The sequence below is a fragment of the Drosophila innubila genome (assembly GCF_004354385.1).
Source record: "Drosophila innubila isolate TH190305 chromosome 3L unlocalized genomic scaffold, UK_Dinn_1.0 0_D_3L, whole genome shotgun sequence".
Taxonomy (NCBI): Eukaryota; Metazoa; Arthropoda; class Insecta; order Diptera; family Drosophilidae; genus Drosophila; species Drosophila innubila.
The window spans coordinates 5,957,835-5,984,689 of record NW_022995376.1 but is presented as its reverse complement, the minus strand read 5'-3'; the positions used below and the strand labels follow the sequence as shown (position 1 = coordinate 5,984,689).

The window sequence follows — 26,855 nt, the reverse complement described above, 5'->3', positions numbered from 1 at the left end:
AAAACATTTTCATAATAACACAAAATCAGCGAATCTTTGTAAAAAAAAAAAGAGAGTAGTGAAAATTTAATGAGTTGTTTTGGGCTTACAAATAGTGAAAATTATTTATTTCGGCATGCAAACAAACTTTACTTTGATTCTATGTTTATTGGAAGTTTTAACCGTTTACAAAATGGTCAATTGCTGCTAGTTGGTATTTTGTTTATTTTATGTTTTGTTTACCTTGTTGTTTGTATATTTGTTTAAAGAGTTATTAATGATGATTTAAAAAACTGTTAAATCGAATTTGCGACGATTTGCCAGTTGCTTAAAGCATACACAAATGTTGCAGGTTCCAACCTTCCTTTCCTCCAATTATTATTATTATTATAAACTGTAGCTCAAGTGTATCCAATGCGGTTATATATGCATTATATATATTTTCATATGTATATATATATATATATTATTTTTTATTGGTGTATGTATGTGTGTGTTTGCTTGTTTTGTATAGAATTAGTAATTTCATAATCATTAAGTTGTTGTTGCTGTTGTTGTTAATTCATCATCTTGCTGTTGCTTTTGCTGTTGTTGTTGTAATATATAAAGGGCGGGTATGTGGCAGACAAACATTTCAGCGGACGACGCGTTGCTCCTCTCCACACGCCGCCTGCCTACTGCACGCTTCGAGGCCGTCTCCTAGCGGAACTCGGGCGCATCGTCCTGCGTAATGTCACCGTATTTCCAGATGGCCAAATGCGCTGCCAATGCCGCTTCCTGTGCTGCCTTGTACTGCTCCACCAGCTCCTTGAGCTTGCGTTCGCGTCTCTTCTCAACCAGGACAAGACCATCGGCAACCAATTGCTTGCCAAAGTCCGTCTTCGATGTTGGATCATGCACGGTGGCCAGATGTGGACCACCGAAAACCTTCAGTTCAACATTGAGCTGCACCTTGTGGTTCAGCACATCGTCGGAGAAGGCGCGCAGTGCCTCCTCCTTATCCTCGTTGTCAGCTGGCAGTACGATTAAGGCAAGTGCGTACTCGGTAGCATGCGGTTTCTCGCTGCTAAAGGCAGGTGGCAAAGCAGCCAAACGGCTCACAGGTAGAGTCTAAAAAAGGGCAAGAAGAAGAGCATTCAATTAGCATTAAGTATTACAAATTAAGTAGGATTACAGTATAAAGTATTTAAGTGCACATGCAATTTTTAGCTAATTCAATTAAAATAGATGATCAATCAGAAAGATTTTTTCAAAAAATTTAAATCTAACAAACTTTTTTATACTAAGCAATTTTCTTCAAGTGTGAACTTTGACCGAAAATTTAACCTGCTTGCAATTCGAATTTCGCTAAACTCCGCCTTATTGCACAATAAAATTGTGTCAGCTATGCTGTGTGAAAATTTCATCATCCTAGGTCTTATGGTTTGGGCTGTGCAATGATCAGTGAGTCAGGACAAAGAGTTTTATATATACAGACAGATTTATCTTAATTGTTAATTTTCAAAATTTCCTTTAATTTTTAAATTCTATATTTTTTAAATGATAATGGTTGATTTTTAAATTTTCCTTTACTTTTTAGAATAAGAGGAATTTCTGTAACTATTTTGAATGTACAATTAAGTAAATTATACTGTTATTTGTGTTTATGTCGCACACTGTTCGACAAACGCTGCGTCATGTCCTGGATGCCCCCAACAACGTGCATCCGGATTCCCGTAAGGAGCACACTTCCTTGCTGTCACGTTGCTCAACGAAAGTGCCAAAAAATATGACACTAACGCACAGAGACTTTGTGGGCGCAAATTAACGTGTCCTGAGAATCCGTGCACACATGTGTTGCTGTAGGGTTTGGTGCACATCTCCACATGGCGACAGCTGGCGTCGGAACAGTTGTGCAATGTTGATCTGGCAAACTTATGACTCATGCGTTTCGCTTTGAGACGGAAACGGATCTAAGGAGCTTGCAAAGATGTCCCTAGGTAATCCCAATGTCTTTACTCACCTCCTTGTTGCCGTAATCAATGTAGAGAACGCTGGCATTGCTGCCCTGGATGCGCTCCACCTTGGCGCGATACCATTGATTGTCAAAGGTGAACTGAGCGGCGACCAAGTCACCACGCTTGGGTGTATAGGAGCCGGCAATTGGGGGATTCGCCTGGAAATCAGCGTGCAGTTTGCTCATCAGTGTCTCCAATTTGGGACCGTTGTCAACGGATTGGGCAAAGAAGGTCAGGTTCTCGGTGATCTCAGTGACAATGACATTCTCATAGTTCACTTTACGCTCGACTGGCACCTTCTCGTCCTTCTCCTCCTCGATGACAACCTTCTCCTCAGGCACTTGTTCCACATAGTTGGCCCAGATGTTCTTCTTGGCCGCCTTGGCACGGTCTTCGGCACTCTTCAGCAATCGATAGTATTCCGACTTCTCGGCACTGAAGTGCACCTCGGCGAGACCTTCCTCCACGAGGGCAACCGACAGATTGACATTCTGATCGGTCCATAGCCAGCCAATAATGGAGGATCCGGCCTTATCAGTGGTATCGATATGCACGGAAACATCACGCTGGAGCACACGCTCCCGGGTGAAGGTCAGCGCCTCATCGCCAAAGGGTTCACCCTCCTGGGCGGGCACACCGTTGAGGGCGGGGCGGGAGGAGCGTGGGCACGAGATGCCGGCGAGCAGGAACGTGACCAGGCAGCTATCCTTGGGCACATACAGACGCAGACGTGAGCCGCTGGCAACGAACTCAACGATGGACTCGGTGCGCAGGGCACGCTGCCAGGATGGCAGATACTGCACCTTGATGCGGGAATGATCCACAGTGAGATCGTTGACGCGCAACGTCACATTATCCTTCTTGGCGTGCATACCCTTCAGTCCCTTGATCGCCTGTTGCTCGGCGGCAATCAGTTGATCGTAGGCCGATGACCTCTGGTCATCATCCTGACGATAGCGCACACAGGTGGCCAATCCCTTGGCCACCATGGCCTCGGCCACATTCTGTCCGCCAATTAGCACCGTATAGCAGTGCTTCTCCGGGAAGTTATCACGCAGGGGCGAGATGTAGTCCAGATTGCACTGAACCTTCTTGTTGATCAGCTTCTTGCGCAGAAATTCACGGGCATCGAACATATACGGAATCTCATACAGTGGACGGTAGTTCTTGCCACGTGGCGGCGCCTTAACAATCTCCTCACCCTCGGTGCCCACACGCTGATCACGTGGTGGCCGGATCGAGGAGAAGAACACCTTCTTCACCTGTCCATTGGCCAGACGCACGTTGACAGCATCTCCATTGAAGACCTCGACAACGGTGCCCGTAAAGTCCTTCTCCTTCGAGTTAAAGGCGGGCGTCTTCACCTGGTAATCTTGCCACTGACGCAGACGCTTCTCCTTGGCAACGCGCTCGGCAGCTCTCAGCTTATCAGCGCCTGCAATGGAGATTGGGACAAATTAGCATGGGTTATACTGGAAAGGGTTTTCCTCTTAAGAATTTCAAATTTTTGTGGAAATTTAAAAAAATACTTAAATATAAATAATATTGGATTAAACAAATAATAATTGAAAATATAGTAAAAAACAAAAATATATATATATATATTTCATTAATTTGAGGAAATCTATAATAATATTGAAACTCTATTATAGATTAAACGCAATTTTATACATAAAAATCATTTATATGTAGCACTCAACATTTTTTTCAAAAAATTGTACCAGAAAATAAATTAAAAAGTGCAAAAGTCGAAACCAAAAATAATTTTTTTAACTCTCGCTATTTTATATGAAATATTTTATATTTGAACTTTAATACATTTTTGGAATGCTGATCAACCTGTTTTATCTTTTTAATTTATCAATTTTTATTATTGGTTTCCAGGTTTTTTTTTTTTTAATTTTATGTTCCAAATATTATAATTCCGAGTATTTTTATTTATTTCCAATCTTTACTTAATGCATCTTAATTTTTTTTAAATATCCATTTTGAATCAAATATTTAGATTTCAACTTTAATACATTTTTGGATCAACCTAAGAATAGGCTACAAAAACATTCCTATATCTTTACTAATTTTAATTTATCAATTTTCATTAATTTTTCAAGTTTTTCTTTTTATAATTTTTTGGATCCAAATATTAAAATTGCCAGTAATATTTTTATTATTTATTTCCAATCTTTTCTAATTGCTTAATTTTTTTCTTTTAAAATTTTTTTAACCCAATTTTGATATTCTGAGTAGAATTTTTTCAAATATCTTATAAGAAATCAATGGAAATGTGGACGGGGTGAAATGAACGCAGTGCCAATGAAACAGGCACTGTATTCTTGGAGTCCGTCACTTTGATCTGGCAACCAGAACTCGATGCAACGCAGCACAGCACAAGGCTTTAGCCAAAGAGGCGCTACGTAGTTCAAGCTGGTTGCTGGCCAGGATTTCTAATCATTAAAGTAAGATTATACTCTCTTACCTGTCTTCATGACAGCCATGGACCAGTCGACGCACTTGGCCAATCCTTCGCGCAACAGCGACTCGGCAATGTTGCCCTTGGGATACAGAATGGTGCCAATGAAGTTGGAATTGTTGACAGATTCAAGACGGATCTCCACATCACGTTGCAGCAGACGAGTCTCCACATAGTAGCGAGCCTCATCGGCAAATGGAACCTTGACGGTCAGATCGGGTTTGCCATCGGCGTCCAGTTTAACGCCGGGACAGCGAATGCCGGATATCATGAGCGTGACGTAGTGGAAGTCGGGCAGGAGGAAGGCACGCACCGTGGAGCCATCGCGCACATGCTCGATGATGGCCTTGATGGGTTTGCCACCGTACACATCGACAATGTGGGCGGGATTCTCATGCGACCACTTGATGTTGCGCACCTTATCCGCCGCATTCACATTGTGCGACCACTTGCCACGTCCGGCGGCACGTGCCTGATCCTCCAGCTCGATGAGCGTCTGCTGCTCGGGCGTGGGACGACCTTCACGGCGGACGGTGACGAGACCCTCGCGGACAATGGATTCGACCACATTCTCGCCGGACTCCTTGTCCTTGCCGATCCACACGAAACCGTACTCACGGTTGGAGTTTGCGGGTTTGTCAAAGGTGAACGTCACCTCGGCACCGATCAGCTTCTTGCGCAGAAACTCACGCGATTCCCAGGCCCAGGGTTCATCCTTGGTCTCATCCCCACCAGCGCCAGGTCGGCGCGCCAATTTGGGTGCCAGGACATGCGAGAAGGTAATTTGTTTCTCCGGTGGCGGCGCTCCTTTCGTCGCGCGTATCACAACCGTATCGCCGGAGAGAACCTGCAACAAACGCACGTGTTGGTCAAGCAACGAGGTTAAAATGAAATTTTGAAAATTCGTTCACACGTGCAACCACTGCTCCCTACTTTTTGAAAATAGCCAGAACTAGCTATAAAATAGCCACAGTGCGTGCAATAGACACGAACAATAATTGCCAGTAGGGGGCGCCACTATTATGCTATTACAGGGTTGCTTAAAATAAGTGTGACCGTGTGATGATAGACAATTAATTGATAATTTTTGGTTATTATCGTAACTCTTCATATTTAGTATATTTTTAATTGTTAGGAATGTTAACGGTCTGCTATAGAATAATTATAACAATTTCATTTGTATATTTAGTAAACTTGAGAGCATGTTTTGTATTTTTAAAATACTAAAAATTATGTGGTGCTAAATCGACTTTTTAAAATGTTTTTCTATAGTTCAATGACTTGTGCTAGCCACAAATTTTCTTATCTAGAAAGCTAAACAAAGTTCCAAAGTTGAAAAGGGCATGAAGTTGCTAGACAGCACAAAATAAAAACTATACAATGTATGAACCACTTCATTATCAAATAAACACATGAAAAATGAATTAAAAATTAATCCTTAATGTTACTGCTATTAAGGAAAGAGAGCTAAGAGTTACATTGTTAGCAACAGTGGGCGGTAATTCTATAGCGTACTCGCTTGCACAAATCCAATGGGCAATAAACAGGTGTTGGTGGTGTGTGTGTGTGTGTGTGCAACGGCATTGCGGCGTTTTAAAAATCAACAGGTTTTCTACGTAAAAATCTGTAACATGGAATGCTGACGCGGCATTTCAGTCAGGCCCAAAAGAAATGTGTGTGTTGCCAAGACGTGCGTGCCAGCGTCATCAGTTTCCATTGCAATTGATAACATTTGATAATCGTTATCAATAGACTGATGCCCGGTCCGCTGGGCGTGCATTTGAAACATTGTATGCGCGTACAATGTATGTATGTAGTGGCTCACAGCTTATGAGAACCACTACTCTAAAAAATTTAAAATTTTAAATAAATTGATAGAAAGAACGCAGATTTGGTTAGTTTTTTGAATAATTTATATCTAAAATACGTAATATAAACACAACATAGTTTAAAATGTAGTGGGTCGATTAAGCTGTGACCCACTGTACATAAATACATATAGCTGTGTGTGTAAGGGTCAAACTTCGAAATGTTTTTTTCAGAATGGAGCTGGCAACTTTAAATTTAGACAAAAAAAAGTGTAAAAATCGAAAGTTGTGTACTTTGTTCATTATGTTCAATTGTATGTGCCGTTTAAATATATATGTATGTATGTACATATGTTTTTTGCGCCTGTGCATGTCTTTTTCTAGGTTAGAAACGAATAGTTTTTTTTTGCATTAACCGAACTCGTGCCTATGTGTGCAATGTAAGTCTATGTGTATGTGTGTGAGTGTTTATCAGATAAAAACGCATGTTTCAAAAAGCCGGCAAACGCTGCCGCCGTCGCTGTGATTGATGACGTTGACAAACGTTGACAGTGGCAGGCACAAGTGCACGCCCCACACAACACACATATGCATACATTTTATGTAAATGAATCGAGTGCTTCACACAGTGTACAGTATAATTTTGGGGCAGCTCTCTAGAAGAAAATCTGCCAGGTTGGCACCTTCGATAACTTTCATTTCTTTACGCTATGCTTCTTCGTATGCGAGAGTGTATAGTCGTGTTTGACGTGTCACACTCACGCAACGCGCCTATATGTGTGTCTCTTTCGCACTTGCTCTCAAGTGGGCAACTCTTGCCGCATTTGCCACGCTGATGATAATCACACACAAATCAATTTATATTCATATGTACGTTTTAAGATCAATTCTCAAGTGAAATGAGTTGGCATTTAACTAACGCACTTCTTACCTGTTTCACAATGCCGGATAGAGTCTTCGCTGGCGCTGGCGCTGCCGCTGCAGGCGCGCCGTCTTTCGTTGCTGCTGCTCCAGCTGTCGTGTTAGCTGCTGTTGCCATTTTTTCGGGTGCGGTTTTTACCGGCGGGCCGTTATACGTGGCTTTGTTTAGTAAGCGGGTTGAAATCCTCACGCTGGTTTTAAAGTGCGTTTAACACTGTTTTCTATTTAACTTAATTAAGTTAATTGAGTATGAACACACCACACACAAAATACAATCACCTCAGAATTTTCACTGTTCACTGCGCTGTGTGACCAGCTTAAATAATGTTACAAATACCACTCTTATCAATCAAATCGAACACTTCGATAAGGCAATATACCGAAATACTAGGTTTTCCAAAATCAGCAGTGTACATATATAAATAAATAAATAATAACTAGAATTCTATATATTGAGTTGTAGATATGTTGTTGCTCAGTTAAATTAAAGTTTGATCATACATTTAGACAATTAAAAAAATAGTGTGACCAAATTTTTAATCGATAATTTTTCAGCACAGCTGATCGTGCCAAAAAATTAGGCGGGAAGTAATGTTTATTGTGTGAAAGAAAAACAAGGATGAGCGGTTCAAACAAAATGTTTGGCGATAAAGCCTTTGATTTACTGAAGGATCTAAAACGCTCAGCTCAGACAATTCCGGCCTTTGACGATGACGGCGTGCGACAGGTGCTGGAGGAGATTAAGGCTATTTTTGAGGAGAATGTGGCACAGGCGTCCAGTTACAACAGTTCCGGCGATCGGAGTCTATGGCCGCTATTAAACTATAGACACGCAGCCTTACAACGAAACAAACGATGTCTGCTGGCCTATTTATATGAGCGCATGCAACGCATCAAAGCACTGCGATGGGAATTCGGACCCATTATTCCCGGCGACATTAAACAGGCATTATGTGAGCCAGAAGTGCAATTTTTCAACAACTATTCAAAGTCTTTGGCGGCATACATGCGTTCCGTGGGCGATGGCCAAGGCATTGATCTGACTGGCAACTTGCGACCACCCAAATCTCTCTATATCGAAGTGCGTTGCGTTGAGGATTACGGCAAATTCGAGTTGGATGACGGCGAAGTTGTGCATTTGAAGAAGAATAGTCAACACTACCTACCGCGAGCTCAGGTGGAAACACTAGTGCGTCAGGGCATATTACAGCACATTGCTTAAGGTGTGAATTAAAATAAGATTAAAATAAATAGCACATACGTAAAACAACAAATGTAATTTCCAAATGTGTTATTATGGCGCCAAAAAGGGTTGATAAAATATCGATAATAGATATTTTTCTGATACAAAAATCAAACCAGATCGGGGAATTTTGCAGTGTGGCAGCCTTTGCACCGGGTGGCAATCTTCCACACCAGTGCTGGCAAGTTTTTAGAGGGAACAATAGCTGTTCCTTCTGGAGAGCATCTAAATTTTTTATTGCGAGCAGATTTGCACAGTTTTACCAAAAATATTTATAGCAAAACTCTGCCGGATATATATTTAAAATAGTCAGATTTCCAGCTAATAGTAATTGTGAAATTTTTTCAGCAAACGAATTCCGAAAATAGCCCGATCTAGCTGTATAATAGCTAAGTTGGCAACCATGATAACAGCTGTGCGACCCAGCCGGTCATTACGTGAATTTAGGATTTTTGTAAAGGAAACAATAGAAGTTTGCTTTTAAAATGAATCAAGCGGAGGTCAGCAAATTAATGTCACAGCTGCGCATCGCAGTGCGACCAAATAAACGTAACTTAAGGAATCCGGATGGTCCAGAGGGTCGTCTGCTCAAGCTGCGAAAAACAGTCACAGCGCTGGTTAAACACGAGCGCATTGAATTGTTCTACAATCGAGCGGACGAGGCGCGAGGTTATGCAGAGTTGGTAAGTGGAATGGAGTATAACAGAGATAGTTGAAATCTAAGCTTATTAACTGTTTTAGCTCATTTCGAATGCCATACGTCATGGCGACAGGCACAAGGCAACTATGGAGCTGGCGGATTATTGGTTGCTGGAGAAGCAGCTGGTGCACAAGCTGTTCAAGGTGTTGGTGCCACGCTATGAGAACTACAACGTATCCTACACACGCATGTTCAAAGCACCGCGCGATTATCCCGGCATGTACTACAAGAAGTCCGTGTTGGAGCTGCGCGGCAATCCTTATCCAGTGCTGACTCAGGATAACAGCCAGAATCGCAATCTGTTGCACAATGTGCTGTTGGATGAGGCACGCAAGGAATTCCGACGTGAGAAGCTCGCAAATTTGGCCAATAAACTTGCCGCTGAGACTGAAGCAGTAACAACAACAGCAACAACAACACAAACAGTTGATGCTGAGAAAAAGTCACAACAGAATGTTGAAAAGACGACGGATGTGTAATTGTTTTATTGTTAATTAAATTGCAAGTAATACATTTTTCTAAGTTAAATGATGAATTGAAGATATACTTAATAACGGGTGGCAGCTGTGAGGGAAAGAGAGAGACTTAACGCTAAGTGCCGGAAATGAGCGAAAGAGAGAAAGGAAAGCTTAAGAAAGCTTTAATTTGTCTTATTAGGGGGTTTGTCCCTGTTTAAATAATAACGCGGAAAGCATTTCAAGAAATGCTTGTAAAAATATATAAGAATGTATCTACATCAATGATAAAGGGGGCGTGTATGTGTGCAGTTCTGTGTGCGGGTGTGTGTGTGTATGTGTCTGTGTGCTGCGACAACGTTGATAAAACACGTATAAACGTATTGTTAGCTTTTATAATTTATCACGACCTCAACTAAGGACCGCTCTCTGGTGAGAAACCTGTCAGAATTGTGTAAGCGTCATTATTCATGTCAACTCGCTGGCGTCTGAGCCACCCCTCTCCCTCTCTCCCTCTCACTCCCTCTGACTCTCTCCCTGTCTGTGTAGCAAGCCAAAATTAAAAGACAGCTAAGGAGAATTTTACGATGGCTTTTTAAAATGAAGCTCAACTTATGCGACATGTTAATTAACGCTGCTTAAAAGCACATTAAACAAAAAAGTTTCAAACAATAATATTAAGAGCATCATGATAAATAGATAAAAAGCCCATTAAAATTGCACTTGAAATTAAAATCAATATTGCAATTAGTTAATTAATTTTTTACTGCGAAAATTGGCAGCCAAATGGCGACACCTGTAAGCGACAATTAAATTGAAATCTCAGCACCAGAAAAAAAAAACAAAAAAATAGCAAAACAGAATCCGAAAAAGGGGGCAACAAAATTGACTTTTTTATATGGCTGCTGTGGCAACTTGTGTGCTTTCCTTCTTTCTTTCATGGAATGTGCTGCATTTTTTCGCTAATTGGCTGTGTTTTCAATTATTTTGGCCCAAATTCATTAGTTGGTCTATTTGTGCGTTTCTGCATGCTCAATTGCGCGACAAACAGTTCAATATTTAATTATGTTGCTCTCTTCTACCTCAATCTCAGCCAAGGCACTTAATTAGGTTTGCTTAAATGAAGCCACAATGTGAACTTTATTTTGTGAAAAGAAACTCCCAGCTGAATTACGTATACTTTTCATGCAATTTATGCACATCAAGTTGTACTCTAAAACAGCTCTGGAAATGAGCTCTTTGAGCTCAAGTTTCCACCCAATGCAGTCTGTCAAATAAATATATACTCTTGTATGTATATATTTGTATGTATCCCAAGTACTTGAAGCAATGGAACAGCCCTCGGTTGCAGTTCCTTTTGGCTGTGGAAAGCAAATCAAACAGAATCATCAGCAGCAGATTAAACAGTGGAGAATGAATGCTCTTGAAATGCTTTTAAAATGCTCAACAGTTAACCGGAGTTTTAGGACCTTCAAGCAAACTGGTAAATTAAAGACACTTTACACAAGAGTAAATAATTTGTAATCATTTTCAGAAAATCTCCTTTTTCCCCTCCATTTTGTGGGTAAACAATGTTAAAGCAAGTGTTTTAAATTAATACCAGCGTTTACTTAGCTCAGCTTTAGAACTTGGAAACGTTATAGGGGAGCAAAAGTAAGATTAGATTTATAATTTTAAAATCTTATAATATTATGCAGTTCTTTTAGTTTTTCCTATCATCTTCCCTATCTTTAAATTCTGCGGTGCTGAAAATAATTTGAATAAGTTGGGTTAGTTTCGCAGGCTTATAACTGAGTCATAAATATTTTAAATATGTTTTCTTGATTTATAGTTCTCATAATAGTCGATTTATTATGCTTCCAAAGCTCTTATTTTTTTGCAAGTTGGGTTATCATAATATAAAGTCTATATATTGACCACGGATAAGTTAGGCTAGGTTTTTTTTTTTTTTTCGAAAGTTTTGTGAATTGTCATTAGCTTAAAAAAGTATAATATTATTATAAAAATATCAATGTATTGTTTACTCAAATAATTTACAGATATTTCGATCTCTTTGCTAATATTGCACTCAGTTGGAATTAAAATATGTGAGGTTAGGTGTATATTTGCTAACTAAAAAGTGCATAAATCTCACAAGTATGCCATTGTCTTATAATTAATTTTCAATTCCCACGTTGCCATGATGAAATATTGCACTTGACCACTCACAATCTTTAATTAAGTTCCGCGCATCGAGTGTCCTTTAATAAGCTCTCAACAGTCAAGTTTTATTTCAGTTTTCTTCTTCATTTTTATAATTAATGTCATCAACTCAACTTATGTACATGTGTAAGTATACTTACAAGTACACACACAAACACACACACCACACATACGAAATCATCACGTTTAATGAGGCAATGTCATTGGGAAGGCGCTTAATGCTGCTCGAAGTCCATGTATATATACATATATATATATATATAAATGTATAAGTACGTACATGGCTTTCATCTCTTTGAATAGAACTTTTGTGCCTGTAAATTGGCTTCTTATGTTGCTCATTATAAGGCCGACAAAATAATGATATATGGGATGTGAGCTGATGATATTCTCGGTACTTTTGGCTTCTTGCTGTTGTAATTACGAGTACAAATTATAGGGCAGACCACGGGCTTAAGCTGCTCGCATGCAATTAATCAAGGTGCTATATATACTACCTATAATAAATAAGGATGCCTTATTAAAAATTGTTACATTGCAGTCTGTTTTAAATCAATTATTGCTGCGGTTAAGTGGCTCCGTTACTTTAAGCTCACGTTCACGTCGCACGGATACGAACAGCGTAGCAGCTTAACGTAAATACACTAACACACACACACATCCTTACATAGATACTTAAATACCTATTTATATGTAAATTTAAGAGGGCGCTTATTTGGCTTTAATTACTTTGACAAAACGTGCCGCATTTACTCAAAGACATAGACAAGTCAAGTTCTTTGGGCATTTTTATTTGATTTACTTGCTAAAACACTTAAGATTGAATACGATCTATGTATCTAACATATCTATATACTCGTATCAGTCTTGTGAAATTTGATATGATGCTGGAACTAGTGGTTTAGTTATGGTAAAAGCATTCAAAGCTTGCTCACATTGCAATGACTGAGATAGTCCGTTTTCCAATCTGTGGGGTAAATGTGTTAAATTAATTGTATAATTTGATATCATAAATTTGTATACCCTAAAAAAATGTATTAAATTATATTTAGAAATGTAAAGAAAACTCTACTCTGTAAAATTGTAAAATAAAGCAAGAGTTGACTCTTGCTTACGATAAAGCTCGATATATTCTTTCCATTGTATACACCCATATCTGTCTGTTTTTGAGCAATCTAGTCTCTTACTTTTAAAGTTATCATAATGAAAATTGGTATAGGTACTTTATTTTGATGCAGATGGTACATGTGTCGGAATCGACCTTATCATATAGAAACTATCGGCTAAAAAAATCTTTAGTATGGAAAACTTGATGTTTCTTAAGATATTTAAACCAAACTTACAGATCGTGCATTTGATAATGTCTTATAAATGTTTATAAATCGGACTACTATATTATTTAGAACTGATCGCTCAAAAATCAACCTTTTGTATGTAAAACTTTGCTGTTTTTTTTTTGAGCTATCTCAATCAGTCTTACATTTGATATTGTATTATACATCCTAACCAAAATTTGATCAAATCTAAAATCTATACCATATAGTTTCCATAGGAATAAACGGTTAAAAATTAATATTATGCAAATCTGTTTTGTTTTTAAGCCCTTGAATTTTTAAAAAACAAGCTACCTACTTTTTAACAATATTTTTTTTTTTTACTCTATGTAGGTCTGCAGTAGACTCTAGATTTATACCCTGGCTTTTAAATATTTCCTTTGTTTTCTTACCCTTTCCAGTCATACAGATCTCCCGCAACATATCGCAGTGACTGTAGAAAAACTGATGCTCATTTGTGTGGGCCGCACAGACGGGCAAAAATGGATCGCAGTCTTCAATGCCTTTGCAGGCACTCGATATGGATTCAAATACCGGCAGGGAGAGCACACAGAGCACAGATGCCACACAGATCAGCAGTAAGAGTATTGAAATCTTTGTTGCAATTCCGAACGAAATCATTCTTAATGCCAGCCAAAAGTAAATTGTTTCTAGAATCAATTAAATAGCTATTATGTATGATCTTTTTGTGGAGGTGTATGTGTGTGTGTGTGCACAGGTGTCATAAAATGTGACTTACTTCAGTTCTGTTTTTTTTGCGGATCAGTCTGAGTAATAGATATAACCCATGAGCTGAAAACGAAGCTGCGTTGAGACAAGCGCGACAAACGAACAACTGATAACAACTGGACAGCTTCAAAAAAAATCCCAACTCAGAGCTCTCTCATTTGCCATATGAGCTTTACAATCTCCCCCGCCTTTTGCTTTGGGCTCCCCCTTTGCCAACAAGTTGTCTATTCGATTGTCATGACAACGGCCGATTGTGACGCATTGTTGTTGGCTACACAGACAATGATAAACATTGACTCCACCACAGTTTGCGTTTTTTCGCGGTGCGCTATTGTTTATGCTCCCGCTGTCGCTACCTCTGCCGCTGCCTCTGTCGCAGTCTCTGCTGCTGCTGCTGCCGGCATATTCAATGAATGCCGATGCCGTTGCTCATCTAACTGGAACAGCATTTACAGCCGGATCGGAAGCGTAGCTCAGCGGAAGCGTAGCGTGCAGGTGCATTGCGGTGTTCACAGTAGATAGTACACTTATAAAGCATAGATACCCTGTAAACATTAAAAAAAAATATGCTTAGAATGGGTATATGATTCTACTGAGAATCTTAGAAGCGAGCTAATGTAATTTATTTAAAATAAATAAAATAAATACCCTGTACACATTAAAAAATATGCTTAGAATGGGTATACGATTCGCCTAAGATTCTTGGAAGCTAACTCATGTGAATAATAAGTCTGAAATTGTTGAGTTTAGAGAGTAAATATAAAGATTTATACACCCTGTAATCATGAAAGGTGTTGTAGACTCTTATAAACCAAGTCGCTTTGGAAAACAAAATATTTCAAGAAACTAGTAACTCTTAAAATGTGTAGTGTGGAGAGTACAAAGCTTCAAATACCCTGTAATATAAAATATGGGTTAATTCGGTCTGCAAAATGACTCATTGAAGAAAACACAACAGGTTTTAGGCGAATATTAAATCTTAAATGACTATTGCAGCATTAAGCATGAAGAGTAACGCCGATGGTAACTTTTTAATCATTTAAATGGGTACAATTTTTTATACAAGTAACTGAGAAACTTAGAAGCTGACTCAGCTAAGATCAGCGGGAAATTTAGTACGTGTTTTACCCTGTAAAGATAAAGATTTCAAAGTAGAGACACAATTGTAACTTTTTAATATGATAATATTTTTTAAATACATTTATTTTAAATAAATTGAGAATTTTGTTTTTTTTTTTAGCTTCTTGATTTGTCTGCTATTTAAAATGAAGTCCGACTCATTTTTTTAATAAAAAAAAAACAATTAACTGGTTTTGTAACTACTTTTCGAAGAGAGTATTTACTAGTCTAGCATTGGTTCTTTAAATTATCTCAACTTGTTTCCTAATAAGTTGCTCTTTTAAAATTGTATAATTTTAACTTGTGTTCTTAATGAGTTCATTTACCTGAATTTCTAAATATATATACTTCACGTAGGGTATTTTCTAGTCAAGCAATGCTCTAATTCAACTCTTTAAGTGGTCTTCTCAATGAGTCATGAACTTTTATACTGAAATCAACGTTTATTGTGACTAACTAACCTTTAACCAAGCTGACCTATAAACAACTTGGAGCTACTTACTCTGAGTGGAGTCTATAAACATATTTAATATCAAGTAACTGGATATGGCCACCCCAATTTGTGGTAGGCAAAGCAATTAAACGCCTTTTCACCCTCGATATATGATATAGGCACACCCGCTGTTTCTGTCAAAGCGACATTTCGTCAAGCTTTTGAAATTCCCCCTTTGGTAGATACATAGATAAAAGATACATATACTTACGCACAGTAAGATAGTTAAATGGGGTGTCAGCTTAAAGAGCGCTTTAACTGTGAATGTGGTTGTGCTACAAGTAGCAGCACTTTGCCGAGTCATCAACACACACACACACACACACACACACCACACACACATACATTACACATTCAGATACACTTCGCCAAGATGGCTGCATTTCCTGCTGGCGTAGATGCTGTTACTTTCCGGTTCTGTGGTTCCTTTGCCGGCATCCACGGCATGGAACTTCCGTAAGTTCAGCGAACATATGCAAAACAATGGCGACATCGACGCAAATAATTTAGCGAGTGCGGAAACTTGAGCACATTTCTATATATACGAATATACATACTATATATGCATATATGTGAGTATATCTACATTATAAGTATATGACACAATGTGCAAGTACATTAAGCATACGGTAAATACTTACAGTAGAATTTATATACACACATATACTTATATATACCCATTGCAGAGCAAAGAATAAAAGGGATATTTAATTTGATAATATTTTTTAAATAATCTCTGACCTATAAAAAAAATATATCTTTCATTTTGAGCAATTATTTTGTACATGTAACTAATTAAAAATGTTAAATAATAAAAAAAAGTGGTTACAAATTCCGAAAAGAGTTCAGTTTGAAGTTAATAGGTATATAGACAGAATTTGTACGCTTTGTAAGGGGTATCTACTAGCCGAGCACGCTTTTTTAAATTACTTCCACCCACTCCTTCTTAAAACACTTTATTCCTTGACAAAGAGAAGAGTAAATATTGACAGATATATACAGTTTATATACCCTGTACCCATTAAAAAGGTTAGAATGGGCTAGAATTATTCTGCCCAACAGTTAACAAATATAAACACTCTTGAAAAGCAAATCTTCAAATTCATTACATCCACTTGTTCCTTTTCAATTTCTACTATTCCTTTATGCCAGATTGATTTAGCATTTCAATTTAATTTATTTGCAAATACAATATTTAAATTTCATTTCTTTTTTTTTCCTAGAAATTTTGCAAAACTTTTTCCTTTAGCAATTTGCACTTTTTCTTTCTTGTTTCATTTCCGATTTGCTTTGTGCTCACCGCAGCTTTTGTTGATTTTGTCGTGTATTAAAAAATAAAAATAAAAGCAAAAGCGCGAATAAGAAGTACAAAACAAACTTTAATATGCAAATAAGATTTTCAGGGCTTGGAGCCGCAACATTCAGAGCAAACACGGCTAAAAGGATTGCCGCCAAGTGTTTAAAGTAGAATTTATCATAATTAATTGGATCAGCTAATGGATTCTACTTATCAGGGTCTATGACAGAATATACGCCAAGGATAATCAAAAGACTGCAATGTGAAATAAAAGAGAATGAAATATTTAACAATGACTTTTGAGATAAAGGAAAAGGTTTCTAGTATTATGATCTACTGAAAGGTGAATCTTGACACTGCCATAACTATAACCATTGTCAGACAAAAGGGCAAAGGTAACCGGATGTCAGATTTCGTGCTCTCTTAATGTTCAACTGGTTGCTAAACTCATAACCGTAACGAGGCCTTGGCATATACAAAACTGAATACAAATTCTGTTTGAACTGTGCGGAGGAAGGGGCAACAAAAAAATAAAGAGCAACTCACAAGGTCTACTGATAAGCTTTGTACAAATCCAAAGCACCGGAAACCTGTCCATGCACTTGTCCTCCAGCCCATAAAACGGATACTATACTATACACTCTCTATTCATTGGCATTGACTCTAGAAGTTTAAGTCTTTCCTTGCTTAAGGTGTCAGGAAATGTTATCGTAGAGAAATGAAGTGGAATCACATTTACTTCTCCCACATTGTTGACTTCTAGAGTTCTTAGAGTCGGATTGAATGCTTTTCTAAGACCTTAAAGCTTAAGAAACTGTCAATGGGAATGAATAGAGAATGTGTAAAGAAAATATGGAAATTAATGTAGAAATTATTTCTCATGTATTTTTGCAGAAGACAGTCAAAAAATAAGGTGACTAATGATATAAAATATAATAAATTCATTGACATTAACCTTGGAAGTTTAAAACTATGCTGGCTTAAATTTTCAGGATATGTTGGAGACGAGCAAACATATAAAAAAGCAGTCAATGAAATCTATGATTTAGGAAGTTTACAAAAACATAACAAATTTTATTTCTAGACTAAAAACTGTTTTAAATTTGTCAAAATTTATGGAGTTTAATTACTGAGTACTTCGAAGAGCGCGATTCTTTATTCTTTTTAATTATTATTGATTTCTTAAGACTGTTTTAATTTTGTCAAAATTAATGGAGTTTAAGCACTGGGTACTTCTAAGAGCACGATTTTTTGTCTTCTTTAATCTTTTTAATAATTATTGATTTCCTAAGACTGTTTTAATTTTGTCAAATTTTCAGAATATGTTGGAAACGAGCAAATAAATCAAAAAGCAGTCAATGAAATCTATGATTTAGAAAGTCAACAAAAGCATACCAAATTTTATTTTTAGACTAAAAACTGTTTTAATTTTGTCAAAATTTATGGAATTTAATTACTGAGTACTTCGAAGAGCACGATTTCTTCGGTTCTTTAATCTTTTAAATTATTATTGATTTCTTTAACTAAATAGTTGAAGCGTGATAGGCAGGTCTCACTGTAATTGCACTAAGTACGAGCACTCTATTAAGTTAAACTGTCTAAACGTAGGCGGAGCACTTCAAACCAAAAACCCTTTGAGCAGGACTCAAAGTCAACAATTAGCTGCCTTTTGGCGAGGTTTTTCAAGTTGTTGTTGTTGTTGTATTGGCTCTTGTTGTTGTTGTTGGGAAACGTAGCGTGAATTATTTCCAATTAATGGGCCTGGCTAGGGCAATGCAAGCGTAAAAAGTTGTACGGCCAACCAAAATGGAAACTATGAGTAGAAACGCTGCGAGTTATGCGAATATAACCAATATATAAATATGTATAAGTGTGTGTGTGTGTGTGTGTGTGTGTGTGTGTGATAAGAGGACCGACCTACATAAATGGCTGGCTGAATAAGGCAAGCATCGGGTGGATAATCGTCTGGAGCTCATTCGCTGTTTCGCATTTTGTATGAGTTTTCATTTAGATTGAAATGCCCTCAGCAGCAATAAACTGGCAAATCCACAACGGTCTCTACGTGGCTGTATCTGTAACTGTGTGAGTGTATATGGGTCGGTCGATTGGTTATACGATGCGATATAAGTAATAGAGAACGATCTATCCATGACCTGCCAATGTGGTTGAACCATTCAGTCAGCAATATGAAAATATTGCTCCAAGCGCAAGTAACAACAGCAGCAGCTACAACAACAACAACAACAACAACGACAACAAAAACACGGCAAATAGGCAGCAAAAAAACAAAAGCCACGCACAGCGGACAGGATGAACAATGTTGAATTCGAGTACACACAAAACCATTCACATGGCCATTACCATTACCATACCCTCCAAGCCTTTCCTCCCTTACCCTTCCCTTCCCTCCCTTCCCTTACAGCATACCGTGCATGTTGTGCATGGAAAACTGGCAGCGGTTTTTATTATTGGAAAATTGCTCAAACGCGCACAGATATCGACTCTTTTTGCTAGTTGCCTCCATGTCAAGGGGAGAGAGCGGAGACTGAGAGTTTATTTCTGTTCGAGGGGTGTTTAAAGTGTACGGTGTACATGGCGTATGTGTAATATTGCCAACAGTCACAGTCCAAAAATGAGAAAAAAAGGTCAACAAAACAAGCAATAAACAGAAATTTCAAATTATACCCGTAGGATTGAGCCCACTGCTCATATCTGTATTAATATTTGTTTTTGTACACATATTTGTATTTGTATTTGTATTTGTGCATTTTGTAGTTAGCATAACTAGTTAAAGCAGTAGTCTGTACTAAATGCTAATCTATGCACAGGTTTCAATTAATCTGAGCAAATTTCAATAGTTTGTATTAATTGCAAGGTCTCTTTATAAGTTGAGATACATTTTCATACATACTACGTTGAGATACATGCAACAACACATACATGAAGTTTACATTAAAATAAATGTCAACCCTTTAGTTTGGGCTGTCATGTTTTTTGATGGCATCCCTCAAATCCCATTTTCGATAGAGATGCCGGAGATACGAGTACGTAAACTTTGTGACTGGTTTGTAAACTAGATTTAGACAGTTTTGACAAGACATGTCGGGACAAGATACACACCCATTCTTCAAACACACACACACACACACACACTCGCTGGCTGTGTGTGCATACATTAAAATTAAAGCAAATTGAAGCAACAAAATATTTAAGGACACTTTTATAGAATATAAGCTTAACATAAAATAAATGAGATACTTAAGATATAAAAGTATCTTCAATGTGTTAAGCTCTGCTAATTGAGTTATTTATGCACAAAATTAGTTACTCTCGGATAGTTAAGAGTCTAGTCCATTTATAAATAAGCTGGTGGTATAGAACTGTACATTTAAACCAGCGCTGTTTGTTATAATTAAGGCTAAAGACGAGATACTAAAGGAATAAGAGAACCTGTTATATTTAAAGCTAAAATACTTAAGTTTAATCTGCCTCAACTTTTTGAGATACTTATAATTAAAAGTACACTATACTTCTCATTTTTGTAAATTAATCATGAAGCTTCATAAAAATGTTCATATTACTAACTTTTATAACTTAAAAAGAAATTGCTTTATATCCTGTTTTTGTTTAAGACACTCTTTGTTTCCAAAAAAAAAAATTTAAGAAAACTTCACTTGGAAATTAGTTTACTTAATGTACTATTCACTGATAAAAATGATTGTTTTTTACATTTAAAAATATTCGTCTTTAATATTGTATTTTTATTGGTTTCTCTATTTTTTAAAGTTTCTTATTCTCAACGCTTTTTTTAGACGAAATTCTTAGCTTTTCTGAACCTTTTTTTTCCAGCTTGTTTTAGATGTTTCCTTTCAACATGTTTAAAAACATAAAAGAGTATTTTAGCTTCAGCACCTTCAAAGTTAACGATACTTTCTAGTTGCCTTTTTTTAATTGAAAGCTGTTAAATTGACTAAAGTTAAGAACACTTTTGAGGAGCTGTAAAATTTGAATTGTCTGAAACGAAATGAATGAAGAGCCATTTGGACTTTTGGCCCAAATGTGCAGTGATGTGTATATGGTTCGGTTCGGTTGTACCCGTCATACAATTAGGAGGAGCGCACATGCTCTCCTACTCGTAGGCATTAAATTACAAATGAATTCCAGGCACGTGATCTTTTGCTTGACTGCATCTTTGGCCACCACCACCAATGGCACCAATGGCAGCAGTAGCAGCAAGTGCATCAGCAATGGCCAAAGCTCGAGTTGCCTTACAGCATTATTTTGGCCGAGTACAACTCAATTACGGAATCGTTAGACGGTGCAACATTTTATGAACAGTTTATGAGCTCGATATGTGAATACTTATCTTGGTTTTAGGCTGATTGTATAACATTTAACTGCATGCATATGGTTGCTTTAAGAAATTATTACAACTATTATTATTATTATTATTATCAGTTGACTATACGCACCACTGCACCAGCAAAGTGACAAAAAAAAAAAAAAAAAGAAACTTTCTATCTTCTTCTATATTCTACTTCCTTCGCCTTTTGCCAACTTCAATTGCTGACTGCAAAAATTGAATTCTTCTTATTTTAGTCACGCAACGTTGTTCAAAAGGCACCAACTGAAAGCCAAAGAGTTCTTGGCCAAGTCTCGTCAAGAGTTCTTCGTTTTTCTTGCTTGCCGGTTTGCTTTTGCACTTTAGTTAAGTCCGCTGCCGTTGGCTGATTTTCCAGCACGGTCGCAAGTTTTTATAGCCATCTAGCATTTTGTATATTAAAGTATTTTCAGGTTTCAACAAGCATCTGCAATGATACTTGTCCAACGCCTTTCACACAGTGCAAAAAAGGGTCTTCAAATGGTATTACATTTCTCGCAGCGCCAGACAAGCAGTTGACATTTTGGGATATGGGTCAAGTGGACATCAAATCCAAGCAAAACTGTCATAAAAATAAGTAAAGCTCGCCTAGTTCAAGTCATTCGACTGAGTTATGTCCTGTATATTTTTTTATGAAAGTCTCCATAATGCTAAATAACATGATTAGAGTTGCCTTTACCAAATTAAAAGATTATGTCATTTAATATCGCGTTGTAAAATCATTTTGATACAATAAAGTACTTAAGGAATAAGTATATTTGTATTTTTATTTCTAATTTTAAAAAGGTCATTATAGCAAAACTGAGAAAGAAACTTCAAAATTTTAGTTTTCTTTAAGAAAAATTAATCAACTGTATAATTATTTAATATGGTTCATTTTTTTAATATTTTATAATTAGATTTTGTAAAATTTTTTGTTATTAATATTCATTAACAAAAAAAAAAATGTTTGCTTTAATATATTAATTATGCACATATGCTTATTTCCCAGAGATATTATGATATGCAAGACATTTGAATCAAATGTACCCTGCAATTTTTCGTCTAGAATTGTTTTAACTACCCCAAAATAGGCGAATACCAGAGATTTTAAGATTATTTCTTTACAATGATATACTTTGTTAATAATATATATATTTGGAATCTTATTAAAATTATTTAAGACTCTGCTTTAAAACTAATTAAATAAGACTCTTACATGCTACAGTCCAGCTCATCTCATCCTCTTGACTAGCCTCTTTGAGTACAGGGTATTTAATATGTACGCTGAAATGACCATTAAATTCAAATTCACAGCCAATGGCCATTTAGTGGGCATTCATGAGTTACATAAACATCAAATTTAAATAATTTCGCAACTGCTAACAACATCGTGAATAATAATAATGCAATATACATATGTAGACAGATTACACAGGAATACGTTGCATACTTTTCGGCGACGTTGCAACTAATTAATAATAGAAACACGAATGCGAGCGCTTTTTGCAACAGGATATTGGATTGAGCTGATAGCGCGGAATGGGCATCAACGTCAGACCGGACAGACGACATGTCAGGTAATGCAATCAGTGAACAGATGAGCGAAGGAGTGAGGGAGCGAGAGAGACAGCACACATGTATTTTCCGTTACCCGTTTGAGGTTAGGTTGCGCATGAAGTGGAGGAAATGCCCCAAACGACCCTTGATTCGGTGTGAATTGCGACCTATGTTTGTGCTGACCATGTGACTTAATTACATTTGCATTATTAAATTTTATGACAGCTGCTGGGCTCAATAACACCCCCTCCTCCACCTCGTGTGTGCGTTTGTGTATTGTCGCAGTGCAATTATAGCGAGTAACGGTACTCAGTCTCCACCCAAAGTGTGGACTATTCCATGCAGCAGCCAAAAGGCCATTCTCAACAGTTCTCGTCAAAGAATAACGCATGAAAATTAGATACTTAAACGAAAATTTCTGTAAAAAATCATGTGAAATCTCACAAAAATTTTGACTTGTAAAGTTGCTAAGTCAAAGGTTTCACCAACTTCAAACTTCCATAACTTTGTCAAAACTGGACCGATTTTCAAACGGAATGTCATTTTAATCATAGTTTGGCATCTTAATTCATTCTGCATCCAAATTTAATTAATTTTGTAAAAAAAGTTATTTTCCTCTAGATCATGGGTTCGATGTTAAGGGTCCCCCCTTTGAAATTTTGAAAATTTAAAATTTTAAATCTCAAGTTTTCACTTTTAATCGACTTCTTATATCGTAAATAGTATAAAACAACACTTTAATTTGATTCTGAGAGCTTTCAAATTTCTGTAAAAAATCATGTGAAATCTGACAAAAATTTTGACTTGTAAAGTTGCTAGATCCATAGTCTGACCAACTTCAAACTTCCATAACTTTGTCAAAACTGGACCGATTTTCAAACGGAATGTCATTTTATTCATGGTTTGGCATCTGAATTCATTCTGCATCCAAATTTAATTAATTTTGTAAAAAAAGTTATTTTCCTCTGATTATGGGTTCGATGCTAAGGGTCCCCCCTTTGAAATTTTTAAAATTTAAAATTTTAAATCTCAAGTTTTCACTTTTAATCGACTTCTTATATCGTAAATAGTATAAAACAACACTTTAAATTTGATTCTGAGAGCTTTCAAATTTCTGTAAAAAATCATGTGAAATCTGACAAAAATTTTGACTTGTAAAGTTTTTAGATCCAAAGTCTGCCCAACTTCAAACTTCCATAACTTTGTCAAAACTGAACCGATTTTTAAACGGAATGTTATTTTAATCATGATTTGGCCTCTAAATTCATTCTGCATTCAAATTTAATTAATTTTGTAAAAAAAATTATTTTCCTCTAGATCATGGTTTTGTTGCTAAGGGTCCCCCCTTTGATTTTTTGAAATTTTAAAATTTTAAATCTCAAGTTTTCACTTTTAATCGACTTCTTATATCGTAAATAATATAAAACAACCCTTTAAATTTGATTCTGAGAGCTTTCAAATTTCTGTAAAAAATCATGTGAAATCTGACAAAAATTTTGACTTGTAAAGTTTTTAGATCCAAAGTCTGCCCAACTTCAAACTTCCATAACTTTGTCAAAACTGGACCGATTTTCAAACGGAATGTCATTTTATTCATGGTTTGGCATCTGAATTCATTCTGCATCCAAATTTAATTAATTTTGTAAAAAAAGTTATTTTCCTCTGATTATGGGTTCGATGCTAAGGGTCCCCCCTATGAAATATTGAAAATTGAAAATTTTAAATCTCATGTTTTCACTTTTAATTGACTCCTTATATCGAAATTAGAATAAAACAAAACTTTAAAATTGATTCTGAAGACTTTAATTTTTCTGTAAGAAATCATGTTAGATCCAAAGTCTGACCAACTTTAAGCTACCATAACTTTGTCAAAACTGAACTGATTTTCAAGCGGAATGTCTTTTTTTGCATGGTTTGGCCTCTAAATTCATTTTACATTTAAATTTTTTTTCATTCAGAAAATTTTATTTTTTTCGAATACCAAAAGGAATCTCAGAACAGGTCAGATAGTAAGAATTATTTATTTACGCTAGCGTATTTAAGGCTGTCATATACCTTCCCTCATCGCTTGTTGCTATCAGATTACCGCCTGCCACAAAATATTTGTAAACGATTTATCATCTGATTTTTAATTTCTTTTCCGAGCATTTCGCTGTCAATGGGAATGACGCAACCAAAAGGCTGTCATCAGCCATCTCAGGCGAAAAATTCAATGTGAAGAAAGAGCAAGGGAAAGAAAAGAAAAGAAAATAAAGAATGGAATTACACACAGATTTATGAGAACGAGAGTCAAAGTAAATAGAATGTTGCTGCCGCTCAAAAGGTATCCTTGGATACTAACTGCAGTTAAGGTAAAGTTTCTATTACATTTTTAATATGCAGAGCTTAGACTTGGGACAGAAGAACATAATTAGTGCATAAAATTTAATTTAACCGCTAAAATGAGAATGTAGACATGTAAATCTCAGTCATTAAGCTGTAGAAACGATGTACATCGTCATCGGTGTTCCCTTTTTTTCCCACCATATTTTAAACTTGGCACACACGAAAAATTAACTAGCAGAAAATGTGCTGAGCGGTAAGGGGTCGGTTTAGGTCGGATATTGCTTTTGATGAGCTGGCATTATGAACATAACCACAGAAGAAGCATATACGATAAAGGATAACGTTGAGCAGAGCCAGAAACAGAGATAGAGACGGAGACAGAAACCCAGTGTAGAACCTGAGTCCTCAGTTCATTACGATGCCTAAAGGTTGCACCCGTCGAGTGATTATACACGTACACGAAACGCGACCAGAAAAAACACGTCGTCGTCGTGTTAACCACACTCACACTCACTCACACACACACACACACGCACAGTTAGCCAGAAAGGATAACGAGCTACGAGCGACGAGGCTAAATCTAAAGCTAAAGCCGACCCAAAGGGCAATGGCAATGCCAGCCACTACGTCGTGTACGTTATATGCACCGAGTTTATACTGAGCTATATTTAATGGCAACTGCTTAGGGTTATGTGCATGGGGAATATTCTAAATTTTATACATTTCATAGTGTTGCATATCCCCCATTTTGCAGTTTGTATCATATGCCTCAGATGCGAGTCCTGCAAGGAATGCATCAGCTACTAACTACGTTTAGGTAGTTATTAATTCGGAATGTAATAAAGTTGTTAATTACCCTATACATTCTGTTAGTTTTGCTAACTATATCACTCAAATGTACAGGGTATTAATTAACGGTATGTATGTAAATACATTCCCCAAAATTAGCTTCTCCCGAGAATCGTTTTATCAGTCCATAATTACGGAATATATATTTTATATGTAATAAAAAACAATCAAGAATTGAAATTAATTTCCCTGCTTGCACTTAATAATTTTCATTAATTTAAAGAGCATATATATTGTGCGAAAAATATTTTTTGAGAGTATTTTAAAAAAAACTGGATATAGACAATGGCTCTTGAAGCATTTAAAAATTACAATCTTCTGGTTTTCTTAACTAATATTCTTGCTCAACATATTCTTCAAATTTGCAGGGCATCTTTCCGACTGTCAATAATTACAGAGATTTCGCAATGCATTTAAAAGCATTAAGAAGTGTTTTTATTTCTGCAGTATAATATTATCCTTAATACTCATTCAAGCTTATCATCATCCTCAGAATGTACAGGGTATCTGCAATGCGCTTAATATGACAAAATTAAAATAATATAATCTATTTTCGAGCGTCTTGCATATCAAAAGTTTTGCTGACAAAATGTATGCAAAAGAATTGTTTATTTCTTTTTTGTTTGTTTTTCGGTAAATAAAAACTCATTAAATTTGACTCGAAGTTGCAACAATGCGTGGCAGCTCAAAACAAGAAGCACAAACAGGAGCAGCAGTGGCAGAGGCAGCGACAGCAAACGAGACGCATTTTGTGGTGGCAAGGATAAAAATAAAATCACAAGCGTTTATATTTGGAACATGCGCAGCTCATTGATAAAAGACCTGGGTGCGCTGACTCTCAGCAAGGCAAAAAGGATGTGCAAATAGAGCAAACGGAAGAGAGAGAGTAAAGCAGAACAAGAGAGAGAGAGAGAGAGAGTGTGAGAGTGTGGAACTTGAGCTGAGAGAGCTTAACATCCTTCAGGATACGATGCGGCAGCCTTTTTACAGCATTTCGCATATTTTGGCATTCAGTTT

At 36.9% G+C, this 26,855-nt stretch overlaps 4 protein-coding genes across 4 annotated transcripts; 2 read left to right on the top strand and 2 right to left on the bottom strand.

Moving 5' to 3' along the window:
• Positions 1-84: 84 nt before the first annotated feature.
• Positions 85-7,489, bottom strand: LOC117786390 (staphylococcal nuclease domain-containing protein 1). Its single transcript, XM_034624607.1, has 4 exons — positions 7,183-7,489; positions 4,450-5,290; positions 1,982-3,411; positions 85-1,089 (listed from the first exon to the last, which is right to left on the bottom strand). Exons 1-4 carry the CDS (start codon positions 7,288-7,290, stop codon positions 679-681), a joined length of 2,790 nt encoding a protein of 929 aa, XP_034480498.1. The 5' UTR covers positions 7,291-7,489; the 3' UTR covers positions 85-678.
• A 275-nt stretch (positions 7,490-7,764) lies between these two features.
• Positions 7,765-8,446, top strand: LOC117787541 (DNA replication complex GINS protein PSF1-like). Its single transcript, XM_034626087.1, has one exon. It carries the CDS (start codon positions 7,792-7,794, stop codon positions 8,392-8,394), a length of 603 nt encoding a protein of 200 aa, XP_034481978.1. The 5' UTR covers positions 7,765-7,791; the 3' UTR covers positions 8,395-8,446.
• A 382-nt stretch (positions 8,447-8,828) lies between these two features.
• LOC117787160 (39S ribosomal protein L17, mitochondrial) lies at positions 8,829-9,650 on the top strand. Its single transcript, XM_034625606.1, has 2 exons — positions 8,829-9,098; positions 9,157-9,650. The coding sequence occupies exons 1-2, from the start codon at positions 8,901-8,903 to the stop codon at positions 9,592-9,594; spliced, it is 636 nt and encodes a 211-aa protein (XP_034481497.1). The 5' UTR covers positions 8,829-8,900; the 3' UTR covers positions 9,595-9,650.
• Positions 9,651-12,546: 2,896 nt separating this feature from the next.
• LOC117788066 (follistatin-related protein 1) lies at positions 12,547-13,976 on the bottom strand. Its single transcript, XM_034626733.1, has 3 exons — positions 13,846-13,976; positions 13,499-13,756; positions 12,547-12,739 (listed from the first exon to the last, which is right to left on the bottom strand). Exons 2-3 carry the CDS (start codon positions 13,725-13,727, stop codon positions 12,693-12,695), a joined length of 276 nt encoding a protein of 91 aa, XP_034482624.1. The 5' UTR covers positions 13,728-13,756; positions 13,846-13,976; the 3' UTR covers positions 12,547-12,692.
• Between the last annotated feature and the right edge of the window lie 12,879 nt (positions 13,977-26,855).